Below are 19,334 nucleotides of genomic sequence, written 5' to 3'. Positions count from 1 at the left end.
GAGTGAACAATTTCAGTCAGGCAAAATAAATTCATCTTATAATAATATCTGCTCCTACCAATCACAAATTAACAATGACAAGCAAGAAACAAGACAAATTCAATTAATTCTTACTAATAATCAGTCCCCGTTCCTAATCCAATCGAGGCCTACTTCCGTTTGATTGATTAACCTCCATCATCGTCATATATCTGTTTAATGTGTTGTCCTTAAACATTTTGCATATATTGAGTAGCAGTTATACTTTGTTTAAGTGTTCTATCTAATGAGTTCCACAATCTGATGCCTTGAATTGAAATATGAGTTGGTCTCACAGTTGTTCGTGCAAAAGGGACTTTAAAATGATCTTTCCTTTTACTATAGAAGCTGGTTTAAATAAAGACTGAATCTTATCTGGCAACATTTTTAATTTAGCTTTTAACATGAACAGCAACATTTTTAAATCAACTAAGTCGGGGAATTCAAGCAGATTCAATTTTGCAAACAAATGAACAAATCTGGCAAAACTTGACATTTTCCCACTTTCTTAAACAGATATGCCTGAAAATTAATCTAAAAAAGTCAAAAAATGCTTCTTTAAAACACTCAACACTAAAGTTTCTCTATTCTCAATGCTTCCTCGTGTGTGTTTGCTGGGTTAGTTCTTAGCTGTTGTAATTTAATGCTGTGTGTGTGTACATTTATTTTGTATTTTGTAACTTTTGTACATGTGAAAACACAATTGCAAAAACATAAAATCACGAACAAAATGTATTTTATGAGTTACAAATCAAGAATTAAACACACACAGAAATCGGATGAGTCTATTTTCTCTCCTTATTAGTGCTGTTCATGTGATGAGTGTGCACTCCTTGCAGGCTTTCTGCCCGTAACTTGTTCGTCGGAAATGATGAAAGTAGATGATCGAAGTGTAGTTTGTTTGGGGAACCTACATTCAAGACACTTAAGCATCACGTGAACACCTGGTGGGCCTCACTAATGACTAGAGTGTGGCATAAGGATGCAGTATGACAGCGTCATCAGTGCACCATAAATGCGTACACCAGCCCCGACTCTGGGCTGCATGGCGCCATAGGCGAAACATGAGGGATGCATGAGGATGTCCAAGCAAATGAATGTAATCAAACCAGGCAAACCTCTGCTTTGAGTCAATTTTTTTCCCTCCTCTTCCTTCCTTTTTTGACATTAAATCTGTCCCTGAGGGCTTGTTATGCTTCTTTTTTTGCCCGTAAAGTTTTAAAGATGAACAAACAGATAACTGTTTAACATTTTTTAAGTTTTAACATTTCATATGAATTTAATGGTGTAAACGGAAAAAAAAATCACAATTTGGCGCCCCCTTCAGCAGATGGCGCCCTAGGCGGCCGCCTAGCTCGCCTATGCCCAGAGCCGGCTGTGCGTACAACTAACCCCTCGTTTACACCGCCAGCGTCACAGCTCAGTTGCGAGCGCCGTAATCTTTTCGTAACATTAAAAGTGCGAGAGAAACTTCCACTGCAGGCGTTCACGTCCTGCGTCTGTGGACTGACCTCTGGGTCGCTGCGAATCCTTTTCGTTTGGTTCAAATTTTGACGGACGCCGCAGCTGATCGTCATCACTTTCTGTGAAGTTGGGGCTATTCACGACTTAAACCGGAAACCACGCGAGCAAATTTAAAGTGCATCCGGTATATTTTCAAAATAAAATGAACTTTCCGCTGAAATCGCCGGTTTCAGCGTGTCGTAAACATCACGTAACTCAAAGTGTGTTGCAGCACAGCGTTGTCAGTCATAACCATGGACAACGAGAAGCTGATCATAGAGATCCAGCACTACTCTGTCTGGGCTGAGCTTTCACAGGCTGTGGCTGGAGCAGCAGCCAGTGTAAGTCATCGGCTGTAGCTAGTCCACTCCCACGACGCATTGAAGCCTTGACGCTAGCGGTGTAAGCCCGGGGTTACGCTATCCTTACGGATATTTCACGGAACACTTAGTACATGCACGACAATGGTATGTTCCATTATCATGACGTCCCATAAGGTGGAGACACAAGCTTTGAAGGACTGCAAGACATACCTGTGCTCCCCTTAAGATGCTATTCCTCCCTTCTACGACCCTCCACAGAAGTTTTTCTTTAATCTTCTTGCTTGATGTCATGTACAGCTCTTTATCAAGAAACTGGAGCCGAGCCCAGCTGAAGGCTGTAAGGAGCTGATATAATGCAGATACTTGAAGAAACCGCCATCACCAACAGGATGATTGAGAATCTGACATTAGTTATAGTAAAAACCAGTTTGCAGCTTTTGCCTTGTCCTCACTCTTCAGAAGCTGCAAACGTAATTTAACTAGGTAACACCCCAAACAGAATAAAAAGACAAGGCCCGGACAGACAACTTCAGCATGAAAGGAGAAGGCCTGAAGTCTCTCTCTGTTTGTTCTCCTTGCAAGTATTTTGAACTAATCCCTCTCTTGTCTGTCTTGCAGTAGCAGAGAAAAGTTTCAGGTTGTTTAAACCTAACATTTATTTTTTTTGTTACTGATCTTTTTCTATCTTTCTCTTTTAGAATAAAGTGGTAACTGTTGATGACACAAAAGTCAAACTCCAGGTTAGTGTGCGAGTTTCATAAAACTGACCTGGTTTAGTGATTTCTTGTATTGCATGAAAAAGTCCTGCTCTGTTTCAGATCTGGGATACAGCAGGGCAGGAGCGGTTCAGAAGTGTGACACATGCGTACTACAGGGATGCACATGGTAATGCAGAATGCATCTTTTCATTTCTTCACAAAAAAAGACGAGTTGCATTGATAACTATTGTTTTACGGCGTCTTCTGTTTTACAGCACTACTCCTTTTATACGACATCACCAGCAAATCGTCCTTTGACAACATCCGGGTGAGTCTGGGACGCGTCTACATCCTGGAATTACTCACAAACACATTAATAAACCAATAAATGTGCACAGTAAGTCATTATAATGACTATAAATAATGCAGAGCAGATTGGTGTCGTGACAAGTGAAACTGCATGAAAGGAAAGGAAGTTTTGGAAAGGAACATCAAGAAAGGGTGCATAAATGTGTGCTAATGATTAGATGAAAATATTTGGCATGATAAATGAAAGTATATATATATATGCTTTGGCCCATTTTGAAGGTTCAGATGTTAACCCTGTGTGTGGGTCTGTGTCCATTGCTCCAGGCATGGTTAACAGAGATCCACGAGTATGCACAGAGCGACGTAGTCATCATGTTGCTGGGCAACAAGGTAAGAAGAATTTCTCTGGAAAGCTCAGAGTTTGAAGAAAATAAATTATACAACAATTTGACATCGATGAAACAAGGACTCCAGAAGGCAAAACAAGCACAGATTTACGCTTAAGCATCAGTTTATTGGTATGTATTTGTTTCATTGTTGCACAAACTTAAACTCCCTGTTAAACAACAGCAGGAAGCCTTTTTGGGAGGAGTGATGTGTGACAGAGCACTAGCTAATCCCTGCAAACATTTATGTTTTTATGTTGAAAGAAACAAAAATGTTGTATATGTGTATTTCAGAGATGAAATACCACTATATACCATGATCTATATACGTATATACAACACACATGATAAAACCTCGGTATTACCCGTCTTTATCTTAAAGGCTGTTTTATTCATTGTGTGTTTGACTTGTGACTCGGATTTTAGACAATGTACTTGATATTTTACGGGTAGTTTAAATTTCTTTTACGATTTTAACCTTTTCTGACATCAGGTTACTGTGCAAGCAACTTCTTCCTAGAGGTGCTTAACTCCGGAACAGCACTTATAATATTCTATATTTTTTTTCACCATCTCTTTTGCTCTTACGTGTATGTCGTTTGCTGTTACACTGGAACTTGTACAGAGTTGTGTGCGTGTGTGAATGTAGTTATGCAGCCACTGGAACTGTGAATCGAAGACAAATATTCTTCAGGACAATAAAGTAGATTTGATTTAATTGTGCTTAGTAAACATTCACACTATAGTGATTCTCCTGCTCCTTTCACTACGTTTATTTGACACGTAAAAAAATCAATCACACTTTCTTCGATTTCAGCAATCTTGGTATCAAAACATTCAGCTTGTTCAGAACATTACTGCTTGTACTTTTGGTATTCTTGAACTTTTTGAAATATTGAGCAAAATATGCCCCATAGGAAATGAATGAGAAACTCTTACAATTTCAAAATTTTAAGTAGATTAACAGCAAGTCTTTAAATATATTCATGGGCTATGTTTTCATGAATTAATTTTAAAAAGTTAAATTTTAACAGTTTAGCAGCATGCTAGCTTTTTTGGCTAATTTGTTATTGATTGAAGTTTTTATAGGCAAATTTTGAGTTTAGCTTCTGTTTTAGGAACATGCTAACATTTCTGACTAATTTAGGTTGCCGGTACTAAGGAATTTTAGGCTATTTGGGAGTTTAGCTAGTATTTTATCAATGAGCTGGCTTTTTTTTTTTTAGCTAATTTGGTGTCTACTAAGGTTTTTTGGTCTAATTTGGAGTTTAGCTCATATTTAAGCAATTCTAAATATTTTTTGCAAAATTGGCATGTATTAGGGATTTCAAGCAATTGTACAAAATTTTTTGTAGAAATTCAGATCAATTTTCTCAATTTCTTTACCAAAAATTCCGCTCTTTTTGCAAATTAACATTTTGAATGTAGCTTTTGTATTTTTAGCAAATCCCTTCTGCAGTTAAAGTCATTTGTGTCACCATTTTCAGCAAAAAGCATTCATACTAGCATTATCACGGGTGATGCAACTTTTCTAGTTTGATTTGATTTGATAATTGTGCGTTCCATGACGTCCCTTGAGATGGCCATATGAGTCTCAAACTACATGACACACCTGGCTTTGACAACCCAAAAACCCACAACACCTGTGTAGGGCAACCCCTCACACCAATGACCCAAAACATAGAGTAGCGTCCCTTTCAAATACTGAGAGATGAAACTCAATCTCTTTTAAATGGTCTTTATTATGGTTACTGTCAGCCGTAACCAATGCCGTACAGCTTGCAGCAACTTCTATACCAGACAGACAAAAAAAACACTTCCCCAAAACGTTTCCTTTGCCTCGCTCCTGCACGGCCCTCCGCTTGTCCCTATTCAGCCAATAGCTGCACCCAATCAGCCCAAACCCCCAGCAACAGGTTGAGTGAAGAAACAAGGGCTAACCTGCGTCTCTGCCTGGTGCATTCACTGAACTCTGGAATTTTGAACTCACCCAAACTTCCACCCACCCCAACCCAGTCTGCTGCAAACATGCTTCCTTAGTATAAAAACTGCTGAATTCTAATAGGTTTGAGATGCAAAGAACATTTCAAATGTTTGTGTCTAAGTGAATCGTGTCAGAGCTGATCTGTGTGAATGAATGTCCTTTCTGTTTCAGGCAGACATGAGCAGTGAGCGAGCGATCCGAAGAGATGAAGGAGAAAGACTGGCAAGAGTGAGTATTTTAGCATGTGAGTTTATTTAACTGTAGAGCACTATCGCTGTGTGATTTTCACCCGAGCTAAATTATTTACATGATTTTCAATATGTTTCATTTTTCTGAGTGCCATGTGTCCCTGGTAAAGCCTCACATGTCCCAGGAATAGGTGGACCAAAGGTCAGGTCCCCAGTATCATTATTGATTTCTTAGAATTTTTTTATTCTCAAATTCCTAATTTTTCAGTAATTTTTCAGCATGTTTTTAGGTTCTTCCTATGTTTTTATGTTCCATTTTGTTACATAAAACGAAGACTAAAAAAAACTACTCTAGCATATCATATGTTGCCATATTTAGATCTATTTTTTTATGAGAAATTATTTTATTGGATATATTGTATTAGGTAAAAATTTTCCAGCAAAAGTGGTGGTGTAACTTTTAATAATGAAAGTTTTCTAGAGGAACTATAGAGGTACAACAATAAAAATACACACAATAATCTGCAAAGATCATGGAGTCAAATTAGACAGAAAAGTCTACTCAGAGATTTAAACCAAACACCTGAGTTTAGAGTTTAAAGAGAGTGCTTTATATAGTCCTTTGATAAATAAACAAAGATTTTTTAATCAGAAATTAAAATCAGCTCATTTTTTTTTCTCCTTGCTGTGGCAGACATTGACCAAAAGGCTGACAGATTCCCCTTGAGAGTTCAGATTGTCTCTAGGAACAGTTAAAAGCCTATTAACATGATCACCTGAGGGTTTTGGAGTAGGGGTGCCCAAACCTTTTCTGCTCATAGGGACAAAATCCACATGAGATCCCGGTCTGTCGTGTATGTCATGAAATAAAAGGAAAAAAAATAAAGAGTATGGTTTAATTTACTTTGATTCTGTATTCATTAAGGTAGCACACATTGGTAAGAAACCTTTATCAGCAAGGCCTCACTGGCCATTTTTAATTGAAAAAAAAGAGCAAGCTAAACAAACGTTCTTGCAATAAATACAGTAAACTGGGATCCTAATGAGAGACGTGGAGCTTATCTTTTGACTTTATCCATTTGCCGTTGTGGCTCCATCTTAGCTAGCTGAAAAAGGCAGCTAAAAGGATCGGAAGTGACCGTGAAGGCTGCTGGGAATTTCTAAGAAAAAAAAAGCCCAGGTCACCCATAGCCACAGGCAAAGAAAGTGCTGACAGAGCCACCCAGAGGCTGAAAGTATATTACAGCTGTAGAGTTTTGAAACATCCATTCATCTTCCTGACCGCTTCTTCCCTTTCGGGGTCGCGGGGTTGCCGGAGCCTATCCCGGCTACTGAAGGGCGAAGGCGGGGTTCACCCTGGACAGGTCTCCAGTCTGTCTCAGGGCCTCAATCACACACATTCACTCTCACATTCACACCTAGGGGCAATTTAGAGTCACCAATGAACCTATGAAGCATGTTTTTGGACGGTGGGAGGAAGCCGGAGTCCCCGGTGAAAACCCACGCATGCACGGGGAGAACATGCAAACTCCACACAGAAAGGTCCCAGCCGGGATTCGAACCGGGGCCTTCTCGCTGTGAGGCAAGAGCGCTAACCACTGCGCCACCGTGCTGCCCAGTTTTGAAACACCAGAGAATCAATGGAAAATGGGTAACTGGTTAAACTAAACTCTCCGATTTTTAATTTCAGTAGATTTTCCTTCAAAATCTACAGAAATTCCGTTGATCTTGTTGAAAATTGAAAAGTTACAGTATGTTAAAGATTTTGTGTTTAAGGATCACAGGCTTTAAGGGGTTAAATTACATAATCAATCACATAATTAAGACAATAGAAGTCTTATCAAAACATGCATTAACTGTAACTTATTCAATGTCACGTTTTCCACATTCTTGTGAGTCACTTGGGACTTCGGCACAATCAGGCACACATTTATGAAGCAGGCCTGTAAATCTGCTTTCTTAATCATGCTCAGGGCTCTTTGACATCTTTACAACCGTCACTGCTGTTCAAACAGAACCGTTGTGGTGAACTTTGCTTGTTGCCCCCCCCTTTTTATCTTTAGGAGTATTCTGTTCCATTCATGGAGACCAGCGCCAAGACGGGAGTAAACGTCGAGCTGGCCTTCACAGCCGTCGCCAAGTACGTCACCGTCTTCACACGCCAGCCTTTTACTGCTCATAACTACTTAAAAAAAAGAAAAAGTGAAGGTTCCACACAAGAAGTAACACAACTAATGTGTGGAGTTGGTGCAAACAGTTTCCTCGAGTCAGCTGCAGTCAGCACGGTCCCCTTTTAGGCGGACAAGTGTCTGCCAGCTGTTCAACAGATCGGATTATTTTAGAATTTTGCATGCGTGTGCAGAATTATGCTTGAAGACAAAGTGAAACTTCTGAGATTTTCAAAACAGGATCTTTTTTCAGAAAATGAGTTCATTCATATATTTTAAGTTTTGCTGTTTTAGAGCATTTTTCTTTTTTTGAAGTGAAAATGTGTGATGACTGCTTTATCTGTCCTTATGTTCTCCAGAGAGTTGAAGCAGCGAGCCATCCAGCAACCCAATGAAGCAAAGTTCCAGATTCACCAATACATCGAGGCCCGCAAGGAGAAGTCGGGCTGTTGCAGCTACTTCTAAACCCAAACTAAAAAAAAAAAACTAAAAAAACAGGAAATCAGGAATTCAAACTCACGTTGAGAGCTTCTAAGTGAAGAGAACTACATTCTGGTGCCATTCATCTCAGAAAAACAACAACTACAGCCATCAGTGGAGTCAAAGAAGAATGAACGGACATCAGAAAACCGGCCGTTCTTCTCTGCTCACAAACAGGATCTCTAATATCAAGACACTTTCAGATATGGTACATTTTAAGCAAATTGATCTAATAAGAAAATAGATTTATTTTTTACTACAGGAAGAGAAAAACAACAGCTTTAGGATTCAGATTAAAGTACCTCTAAATGACAAAAATTGAGTTTCCGTCCCACTAAAATAAACATATTATGTTTTTATTCATTGAAAGACATGGAGATTCTTGTCAGTATTAAGCTGCTACCCCACACTGAGAAAGGCGAGGCTACTATGTGCTGGAGGAAATACACAGAATACATTCGAGGTAGAGTTTTGTACTATCATGTACTATAAAAGAGATGGTGCAAGAATAAGAATCAGAGAGAGTAATGTTTCTCAAACACGGAGGAGATACATCCTGTATATGTATTTTACTAAAAAGTTTTCTTTGGGACATTGAAAGCACAAAATCGGGTTTTCTAAGCCGGATGTGAATAGATTTGGTTTTAAAGTCACATTTTTGCATCAAGTAAAGCAAAAGGACATAAATCTGAAAACGTAAACGTTTGACATTATTATAAATCCTTGAATTCTTTTAATCTTTTCAAAGTTTTTTTGAAGTTTTCAAACTTGGCTCTTGGTTGTACTTCCAGCAGGAAATCCCTTTTCCTCCCAGGAACATCTGACTCTAAAGTCTGGTCAGTCTGGCTGCTGTGATCGCTCGGTTCCATGCTCGGGCTCAGTTATACGAACCATATCAAAGTCATGGGAGACAGATAAAATTATCCAACATTTAGTAAACTCACAGCATAAGTAAAACTACAACAGCAGGACAGGCTTTAGCAGGGAGTATAAAGGACACTTCTTTGACGTATCTGTTAGACCTTCTTCTCTCCTAAATTTCAAACTTTTGACCAAATAGACCCTTTTGACATGACATCACACAAAAGGGCGAGCGTATAAAGTGACTTCCGGTTTATAGGTTTAGAACGGCAAAGCTGACTGCTGAACTCTGTTTAAGGCAATTTTAAGTAAATAATGAAAGGTAACCTAACCAATTGTAACCAAAATTTGTACAATATGTATTTTCTAAATGTCCTACCTGGTTGTGTTCCCACTTAGATCAAATGTCAGTATTCCTCCTGCAGAATGCTTCCCCAAAAGTGTATAGATGAGATTAAACAAGTCGTGGATTACAGGACCTTCATTGATGCTGCTGGTTTGATTATGAAGGTCATTCAGATTTTCTTCTTCTAATTTATGCTAATGCTAACGCTAGCTTTCCTCAACGGGGATGAGACGTAGATCTGCAGAAGATCTTTTCTGTCCAGTTGAAGTTACATTTCTGTGTTCCCAAAATCACTGAGAGCAAACGTCAGACAATTTCAACGTGTCTTATAATAAAGAAAAACTAATAACTGTTGTGTTATTTTCTGACGTAGCTCCCCTTTGCTGTTGCTCATAACTGTGTCTGATCCCTGCAGGATCATAAAGGTAAACAAGGATAAAAATAATTTGAAACCGTCAGAAAAATATATAAGGAAAGGATTCTTTGCATGTTATTTTCTAAATACCTATTGCCAGAGTTGAACTTTTGTTTTGAAAGCTGAAAATACGTGGCTTCATAGCCACACTGAAAATATTCACTGTTCCACTTGGTAAACATTCCTAATTTTACAATTACCCCTTAAAATACCCCAAAAAACAACAAATACCTCTTATTACAACAACTATTTAGCCTTGGGTGCAGTTAAAACACGATCGGCCAACATGCAGCAATCTGCATCTTGGCCCTTTCCTATTAAATGTGGCCAACATGAATTTCCATCAGTTTTTGTGCTGATCGCAGTTAAAACACGTGTAATAACATCAAGCAGAATAGAACCGTTAGAATAATATCTGCTCAAATGAAAGGTCGATATTTTCAATAGAACTTCAAATATTGAAGATTATTCACATTTATATTTAGATTTGTGAATGATCTACGACAGGAAATGAAAATACAGTTCAGCAGGACATTCAGAAAATGAATATTGTACATTTTTCTGTTTAAATTGGTACGGTTACCTTTTATTATTTATTTAAAATTGATTTAAACAGCGTTCAGCTGTCAGCTTTGCCGTTATAAACCTGAACACCAGAAGTCAGTGTTCCCATTTTCACCCCTGTCGCCATTTTGTCTGACGTCACCGTGAAAAGGGTCTATCAACATTGAAGGTACAATGTCAAGACAACTGCGTTTTGTTTCTCCAGCATGGACGGTCTGTGAACTGTCATCTCTCGCTGTTGGGATCGTTCCTTTGGTCTTGAGCTTGAGCTGATCAAGAGAAAGACTTTCTTGCTGTGTTCAATGTGCAAATTTAACAGTTCATCTTGGTCCTGAAGCAGCAAAAGTTCCCCCACACCATGACTCTACCACCACCTTGTCTTGTTATTGCTCCGGTGTTTCTTGGTTCTAGATAAATCCGGACAGAATTCTCTTTCTCGTCGGTTCTGAGATGAGTTCTCTTCCAAAGCCTTTTCTTGTCAAACATCAACTGTATTTTTGTATTTCTTAGTCTCATTGATCTGACATTTGTATCTTATGTCAACTTTTGGATGAATATTTTCATATGTATTTGTGTTTTCTTATTTCTATGTCGGTCATTGCATTCAGATCCTGAAGGTTTTTGTTTGGTGTGAGCTTCTTTTCCTATGCAAACCGACCTGTTGTAATAATTCCTGTTTCTGCTTTGGCGTCTTTTGATGGTGGAATTATGAAAAAAACAAAAAAAACCTTTGTATGAACAATGACATTGTTTCTATTGGTAATCTGAGGAAGAAGTTAATTTACATTTCAAAGGTTTTCTGTAATTATACAGCTTCATGACAAAATATAAATTTAGATGAACAAACTCCAAAGGGCTAAATATTAAGCATTTAAAATACCTTCAAATTATTCAAATATTACAAAAAAAAAAACAGCCTAAACATTAAGAAAATCTTCAAAAAATCTAATTTTCAGGAAACATTTTATGCGATGCAGCAGATTTGGACAAAAGCCATAATCTGAGTTCAGCTTTGAGCAGAAATGGTTGAACAAAAGTTTTGTTGGCGACTCATTTCTGACATAATGCAGCCATGCAGCAGCTGGTGAGGAATGACATCTGTCAGAAAGGGTGTGCCACTCCGCACATGTGCAGCAATGCATGCTGGGTGGCTCACAACAAATAGATGGAACGCTCCAGATCTGCATGCAGCTGTTACCACAGCGCATTGGACTCCTAAAGTTATCAAGTCTGAACTTGGTGCTCAGGGCTGCTTTATTTTTTTTAAGACTAAACTGAAAATAGATGAAACAGCATCAACATTATCAATATTGCCTTTTGTCAGCTAGCTTTTACAGCACAAAGAAATTGTTCCGATCTTAAAAACAAAATAATAAAAACTAATTTATAAAACACATCTTGTCAAATAATTTAATATGATCAGTGTTTACAAGTATAACGTACGGAAAATATTATAAGTGAAAAATCTAGTCAGTAAAATGATCTGATAAAGATTTTTTTTTAATTGAAACAAACTACAAACTCCTGTCGTCTGTGATTGTGAACTTTAAGGTCCAGTTCAGCTGATCCAGATTGTGGGTCTTTGTGTTTCCCACAGCTGTTCTGACCACACAGTCTAAGGCTGTGTTTGATGTGCTGCATGCTGGATTAAGAATAAAACTTTTTCAATCAACATCCATCTTTTCTACTGTTCTTTAAAGTATATTTGTGACTGTTGTAGCGACAAAAAGTTAAAGGTTTATCGTGAGCAGATACTCTCACTCATCTATTCGATTTCTAAATGCTGCTTATTTCAATATATGCAGTTATAGATGTAGTTTGTGCATCCGGTAGACACTGATTCATAAAGGCCTCTTGCACACCAACATTTACATCTCCAGCAGACAACTTTCTTATAGCTAAAGGTGTTGCAGTCCCATCATGCCTTGGGTGTTGTGAGCAAGCTGCCATTTGGGGGGGAAGGTTAGGATTAATTAAGTAGCATATTTAAATAACATAAAGAATAATTTATAAAGTGCATTATTGGTTGTTTTGTGTCCTTTAGGGACTATCTTTCAAACTTCTGATAATGCAAAGGAAGACAGTGTTTGGAAAGAGGCAGACAAGATTCACAATGCAGAAGGATGATCCGATGGTATTAAAGTCCCGCTACAATCATCTGTAGATCAACCACAGAAGTTTGTAGCGGTCATTCAGTTATTATTGTGACGTTTTTAGGAAAAAATAAAAAAAAACCTGTGTCTATTTCTAAGACAGTTCCTGCAGAGCAGCAGGAGTTGTGGGCTGGACTGTTGGCCTGGAAGTAAGCCTCTGCTGATATCCCATCAACCTTTTTTTACACTCTTTCCTTACAGCCCCTCATAACCACATCACAAAATGATCAGTACAACAATATTGGTGAGTAATTTTGGAGAAATCCAGTCATACAGTTTTGAGCCAGATTCCAGCTCAGACAAGAAAAACAAAAATGTACAGGGATCTGTTTGTCTGAGAAGGGAAACTTTTTTATGTCACAACTGAGAACTTTTTTCAAATGGCATTTTTCGTCTGCTCCTCTACTCCAAGCTCTGTCCAGGTGACCGAGCTTTTCACCCTAAGGAGCGCCCAGTCACCTAACGGGGAAACTCATTTCAGCCTCTTTTATCTGGGATCTCGTTCTTTGGGTCATGACCCAGAACCATAGGTGAGTACTGGAACAAAGATCAACCAGTAAATTGAGAGCTTTGCTTTCTAGAGCAGGTATCTCTTTCACCACAACGAACCAGTACAGTGACCGCATAACAGCAGACGCAGCACCAATCCACCTGTCAATCTCACACTCCAGTCTTCCCTGCGCCTAGAAATTCTGTCCATAAAGACTATGAACAGAACCGGTGATAAAGAACAGCCCTGGACCCCGTACTCCCAGAGCAATCATAATTTTGCTAAAATATAAATTTGAACTAAAATGTCTAAAATTAACCAATTAAACAATGCAGACAATTATATTTAAAAGGAAAATATTTATTTAAAATGAGAAGTCTGAAAATTCAGAAAATGAGACGTATAACTCACTGGGTGCAGATTAATTACATAAATCACATGTGACAAAATCAAGGCCCTGGGGCCGAATCCGGCCCACCCGGTAACAATATCATACCAGATCAATTTATTTTATTGTCATTGACAACCCAATTACTTTGAATTATGGCTAAAAAAACCTCCATAAAACAAAGTAGAACAGCCAGACAACAGAACACAGAGAAACAAACATCCATCTTTTTGTCCGCTTCTTCCCTTTCGGGGTCGCGGGGGTGCCAGAGCCTAACTCGGCTGCTGATGGGCGAAGGCGGGGTACACCCTGGACAGGTCGCCAGTCTGTCGCAGGGCCTCAGCCACACATCCATTCACACCTAGGGGCAATTTAGTCACCAATTAACCTATGAAGCATGTTTTTGAACAGTGGGAGGAAGCCGGAGTCCCCGGTGAAAACCCACGCATGTACGGGGAGAACATGCAAACTCCACACAGAAAGGTCCCAAATCCCCCAGCTTGGATTCGAACCAGGGCCTTCTTGCTGTGAGGCAAGAGCGCTAACCACTGCGCCACTGTGCAGCCCCGAGAAACAAACAAACGAAATCATTTGTTTGTTTGTTTTTTTGCTAAAAAGCAGAAATTGCATTTTTATTTCTGGGCTTTGTTTGTTTTATTCGGCAACATGTTCATATTTTGATAATTTTAACAGGATATATTTTATGGAGATTAAAATATTTTCGGATATTTGTAAGTGTAATTTTTCATTTAAGATGACATAAAAGCAATAAGATTGTAGTGTTTTTTCTTTTAGCATTTAGCCTATTTGTAATTTGTATAATTCTGACAATTTTTATTTTTTTACGGAGAGCAAAGTATTTGAAGTTATTTAAGGTTTAAGTTGATTTTTTTCTGGAATAATATTCCTGCCTGTTTTTTTATTCAGAGTTATGTTCAAAAAGTATGTTTTTGCAGTTTTAAAATGTAAGTTTTATGTGTTCAATAAATGTTTATCCTGTTCGACCTAAGGTGTGTTTTGTATTTTAGCCCCCTGCGTGATTGAGTTTGACACCCCTGACATAAATCTTTTATTTTGAAAACAAATCAATGAGTGAAATTGACTAGGCACTTCCGGTGAGAGGCTGGCGCGTGAGGGGCGGTGACAGAGCTCCAGCGGCAGCGGGGGCTGGTCCTGGGCTGGCCTGAGGGGCGGGCCGCGTGCTCCAGCAGAACTTTAACAGCTGAAACTTTTGACGTGCTTCAGTTTAGCGGAAGTTGCGGAGAGGCGCGCGGCAGGTGGCTCTTTTTTCGTCTGCTGTCTGTGTGAACGCTCCAAAGTTTTCCGGATCGCGAGGATAAAGTTGTCCACAGTCCGAAGCAAAGATGTCCCACCTTCGCCCCAGGCTGTGCGCGATGGAGAAGGGATCCGGCGGGTACGGCTTCCACCTGCACGGAGACAAAGGCAAGAGCGGCCAGTTCATCCGGCTCGTGGAGCCCGACACTCCCGCCTCCGCCGCCGGGCTGCTCGCCGGAGACCGGCTGATGTTCGTGAACGGGGAGAGCGTGGAGGGCGAGAGCCACCAGCAGGTGGTCTCCCGGATACGGGCCACCACCGGGGCCCTGGAGCTTATCGTGGTGGACGACGAGACGGCGGAGCTGCTGAAGAAGCACAACCTGCAGTGCCGAAAGGAATTCGTCACGGAGGGGATCCCCGTGCCCGGCCGGGACAGCGACTCGGACCGCGGGGACGTCCACAGCAACGGCACCCCGAGGGAGGCGAGCCCGGTCCCGCATGAGAACGGGGACACCTCCTCGGAGAGGTCGGGGAGGCTGAGTATCACCTCCAGCATCAAGGTGTGTGACCAGCTCAGCTTATGAAAGAGGACATCTCTGCAAACCTTTCTATTTCTGTTCCAATTAATCTGAGGTCAACAAATGAAAAAAGACTAATCTGTCCCCACAGTTTCTTTTTCATTTTAAAATGACTCAGGAGTGAAGTTATTACTTTCACAACAGTGCATTGAGCCAGCCTCACTGACCTTGTGCTCATGAGCACAGCATGCAGATTAAAACAAGCCTGTGTCCTGGAGATTTCTCAGGATTATTGACAGAGATTGAAGATTCTCTAAAACGTGGAGACTCAGTCAAACTCTGATCATTAGGGCTGCTACGATTAGTCGACGACTAATTTAATAGTCGTTACTTTATATTATATGGAGTCAGAGTGTAGTAAAGTTGAACAAAGTTGCGTTCAGCTCTAAAAAAAATCCCTTTTTTTCATATTTGAGTCAGTGAGACCAAAACTTTATCTTTTGTAAAAAATAAAAAAAATTCCCCTTTTTTTAAGATCAGAATCAGCTTTATTGGCCAAGTACAGGATATATACAAGGAATTTGGTTCCAGTGACCTGTGTCCTATGCAAAAAGATAATAATAATATAATAAGATAAAAATAAAAATATGAATGCTGACTTAGTTTGATTTAATCTCGTTTTATTACTAGAGTTCCCCAAAACAATTAATTTTAATAGTTGACCAATCAGTTAATAGTTGACTATTTTTTCTGATTAGTCTATTCGGGTCATGCACAAGTGGATGTAAAACACACCTCACAACCATCATTACCTTTAAACTAACTAAAATTAGATAGCATTACCAGCAATAATGCTGGTATGAATGCTGCAAACTGAAAAAATCCTTAATTAGCTAAAACAGTTATCAAGTAGCTGAAATATTACCTAAACTCCAAATAAACCTAAAAAACTAAAAAGCCTAAATTAGCCAAAGTAGCTTGCATGCCCCAAAAATACTAACTAAATTTCAAATTGGCTTAAAAAAAACCCTGAAAAAAATCCTAAAGTAGCCAAGACAGCCACAACTATCTTCAACTTTACTACACCCTAACTTAATATAATATAACCAAACGACCAATCGACCAATAAATTAGTCGTTGACTATTTTAATAGTGGATTAGTCGTCGATTAGTCCACTGATTGTGGCAGCCCTATTTATTACCACAAACTAATGAGGACAGAGGCTGCACGGTTCATTAAGTTTAATAAACTATCATCTTAGTTGTCTTTATTTTTAGTTAGTTTAAAGCTAATGATGGTTAAGATGTGTGCTTTACATCCACTTTGCGCATGACCTGATTAATTGCCTAATCGGAAAAAATAATAGATTTAATTTATTCTAAAACACTTTTTTTGATTTATTTATTTTATTATAATTATGGCATTTTAGCCCAAATCAATAACCTGTCATTTACTAGAACGTTGTTGCTGCAGAGCGGCAGGACTTCATTAATAATTCACCTCTGAGTTGGGCTGTCATGATTAGTCGACTAATTGACGACAAATCAACTATTAAAATAGTCGACGACTAATCTAACAGTGGATTAGTCGTACTTTGTTTTTTATATGGAGTCAGAGTGTAGGAAAGTTGAACAAATTTGTGAGAGTTCAGCACAAAAAAAATGTACTTTTTTTTATTGACAAAGGTCACCTGTCGAAATGAGTTTGATGGAAAGTATATTCCTTATCTCTCTCTCATTGGATTTGATCTTGTTTTAATCACAGAAACTAATGAAGGACAGAGGCTGCATTATTCATTAAAACTTTAATAAACTATCATCTTTATTGTCTTTATCAGTTAGTTTAAAGCTAATGATTGTTAAGATGTGTGCTTTACAGCCACTTTGCCCATAACCCGATTAGTTGACTAATCGGTAAAAACAATTGGTGATTATTCGACTAGTAAAATAATCGTTTGTGGCAGCCCTACCTCTGAGTTGTGGATGGGACAAGCCTGCCCCCCTTCCCTCCCCGTTGTTGAGAGCTCTCTGTTTAGGCAGGAGCCTTGGGGCAAACCAGCATATTTTCTATGTTACAAATACGTTTTTTTTAATAGGATATTTTCATCCGCTCCTGATTCTCAACTATTTGAATGAAGAAATTCTCAAAACTTCAAATGTAATCATAATTTTCTTCATATATGTCCTACACCAGGGGTCTGCACGACCCAAGGCTCTGGAGCCACTTGTGGCTCTTTTACCTCTCTACGGTGTCTCTCCCGCTAATGAAAAACTAAATAATAGCCTTTCTTTCAAGTAAGGGTTACTAAATTATAATTTATTTAATTGAGATTAGTTACATTTATTTAGTTTTACTTTAAACCAAATATTACATATTATGCTCTCCAGAGCTGCACTGGGATGATCCAATTTGGCACAAGGCGTCTTTTATTTTGAAAGGAAATCATACGAGCTTCTATTAAACGTAAAAAATAATTTCACATGTTGATAAAATGTGAGTTTCTCTTTATTTCTGTCTTTATTCATGCCACAAAAGAAGCACAATTCACATTTATCATTAAAAAATACACTGCAATGAATGCACAGCAGTGTCAGAATAAGACTTTGCGGCTCCTACTGAGTTTTGATCCGTAGAAAACAAACTTATTTTCCTGTTAAAGGTTGCAGACCCCTATCCTACACCATCATGCTACAAGAACGTGTTAGAAACACCAATTTCATTGAAGTGGCTCTTTAAGAAGCAACAGGACAAATACTTTTATCTGATATAATGCAAAAAAAAAAAACTCCCCGCAAAAATGGAACATGACTTTTTACTCAGGGAAATTTCCAGAACTGATCCACCTTAAGAAGTTGGTTACATCATCAGAGGGTAGTTCAGCTTTTATCTGTAGCAGAGATAACAGACTGAAAACGCTCTCTGCTCAGGCGAAACTTCATTTAGGTTATCATTAAATAATATAATCTTCCACAATACTTTACCTTCAGTGCTTCGATCAGCATTTTCCTTATGTTTAGCAAACATATCTAACTCATGCTCCCTTTTGGGAATTGATGCAGAACATTTAAGGCCATCATGAAGCTTTTCATTTCCCAACACTTCTGGGGGAATTTCAGTACGGTGGCCCTGAAGTACAAATCACATCGACAACTCCCTTGATGCAAGAGCAAATCAGAAATCATCATCCAATCAACCATGTTCCATAATACCTACCTTTTTGGGTTTCATTTTTAACATTTCATTTTGACTTCTGGAAACTACTTTTTGTTTTCCAAAATGTTTCATTTTTATTTTGTTTCATGCTTTTATAATTGGGTTTTGGTTTATGGAATATGTTTTTGCGTTGAGTTGTTGATGTGATTTGCACTTCAAGGCCACCGTACTTCAGACTGAAATAAAACATTTAAATATTTGAATAAAACCGCAATCCTATGTTGGTGTCCTGGAAGACATACATTATTTTACAGTTTTATTTCAGAATATCTAACAGTGAAGGGGGGGTTTCATTCATTCTAAAGTCATCATCATAACAATATGTTGCAATGTTTTTATATATTTTTAGAAACGTTTACAATAGAGAGGTCCCAAGGTTTTAAACATTTATAAAGTTTGTTAGTTAGACAATGATGCCTCCATTTTTTTTGTCTATTTTTCGATGATTGTGCCAGAGAGGTTTTTTAGCAAAGAAAAAGGCCTTTCTTGTACAGGTGTGCTTACCTTTCTTTAGACTTCTGTTTGAGGGTGTTTCTGGCTGTCTCAAAGCATCAATCATGTGACCAACACTACGGCTTGAGCCGGTCTCCTGGCCTCATTGAACAAAAGCTTGTCTGGGTCTAACACTTTGACTTTTCAACACCTAATTCTGAAATGGGTCTTTTTGTTGAATCACTTCTAAGGAAGTCTGTTTTTTAGATGTTATTCTAGATTAAAGCAGAGTTTCTGTTTGGCAATGCTTGTATGTCATGTGACTGATTTGGAAAATATCCTTTCATTTCACCTGTTGTGAGTAATCAAAGCAAACCCCAGGAGATGTGAAGTTATCCGTTGTTACAAGACTACGTGTTTGTTTTATTAAACCCTTCAGTATTGAAGGTGTTACTTTTCAACTGTTTACGCAATTAAAGTAATTTCAAGATTTGAAGGATTCTGAAGTATTTTATGAAAGTTAAGTGCTGTATGTCGGTGCAAAGCTGCCTTTCTCTGTGAGAATCTGCTGGAATTATGTTAACTTTTGAAAACGGGTGATAAATTATGATAGTTTAAACA

General features: G+C 38.6%; 2 protein-coding genes across 3 annotated transcripts in view; both read left to right on the top strand.

Annotated features, from left to right (window-relative positions):
- Positions 1-11,917, top strand: part of LOC112154337 (ras-related protein Rab-37) — a 29,486-nt gene extending 17,569 nt beyond the window's left edge. For both annotated transcript variants that reach the window (XM_024285207.2, XM_024285206.2), the window contains 7 exons: positions 2,543-2,584; positions 2,663-2,729; positions 2,818-2,870; positions 3,176-3,241; positions 5,393-5,449; positions 7,473-7,549; positions 7,937-11,917. In XM_024285207.2, coding sequence (XP_024140975.1) covers positions 2,543-2,584; positions 2,663-2,729; positions 2,818-2,870; positions 3,176-3,241; positions 5,393-5,449; positions 7,473-7,549; positions 7,937-8,042 — 468 coding nt within the window. In that variant the 3' untranslated portion in view covers positions 8,043-11,917. The remainder of the gene's footprint in view (positions 1-2,542; positions 2,585-2,662; positions 2,730-2,817; positions 2,871-3,175; positions 3,242-5,392; positions 5,450-7,472; positions 7,550-7,936) is intronic.
- A 2,583-nt stretch (positions 11,918-14,500) lies between these two features.
- The window catches only part of LOC112154630 (Na(+)/H(+) exchange regulatory cofactor NHE-RF1), a 37,053-nt gene continuing 32,219 nt past the window's right edge, over positions 14,501-19,334 (top strand). Inside the window, exon 1 of the mRNA XM_024285728.2 lies at positions 14,501-15,109. Coding sequence (XP_024141496.1) covers positions 14,639-15,109 — 471 coding nt within the window. The 5' untranslated portion in view covers positions 14,501-14,638. The remainder of the gene's footprint in view (positions 15,110-19,334) is intronic.

The sequence above is a fragment of the Oryzias melastigma genome, linkage group LG19 (genome assembly GCF_002922805.2).
Source record: "Oryzias melastigma strain HK-1 linkage group LG19, ASM292280v2, whole genome shotgun sequence".
NCBI classification, from domain to species: domain Eukaryota; kingdom Metazoa; phylum Chordata; class Actinopteri; order Beloniformes; family Adrianichthyidae; genus Oryzias; species Oryzias melastigma.
The sequence above is the reverse complement of the archived record's forward strand: the minus strand, read 5'-3'. Positions and strand labels throughout refer to the sequence as shown.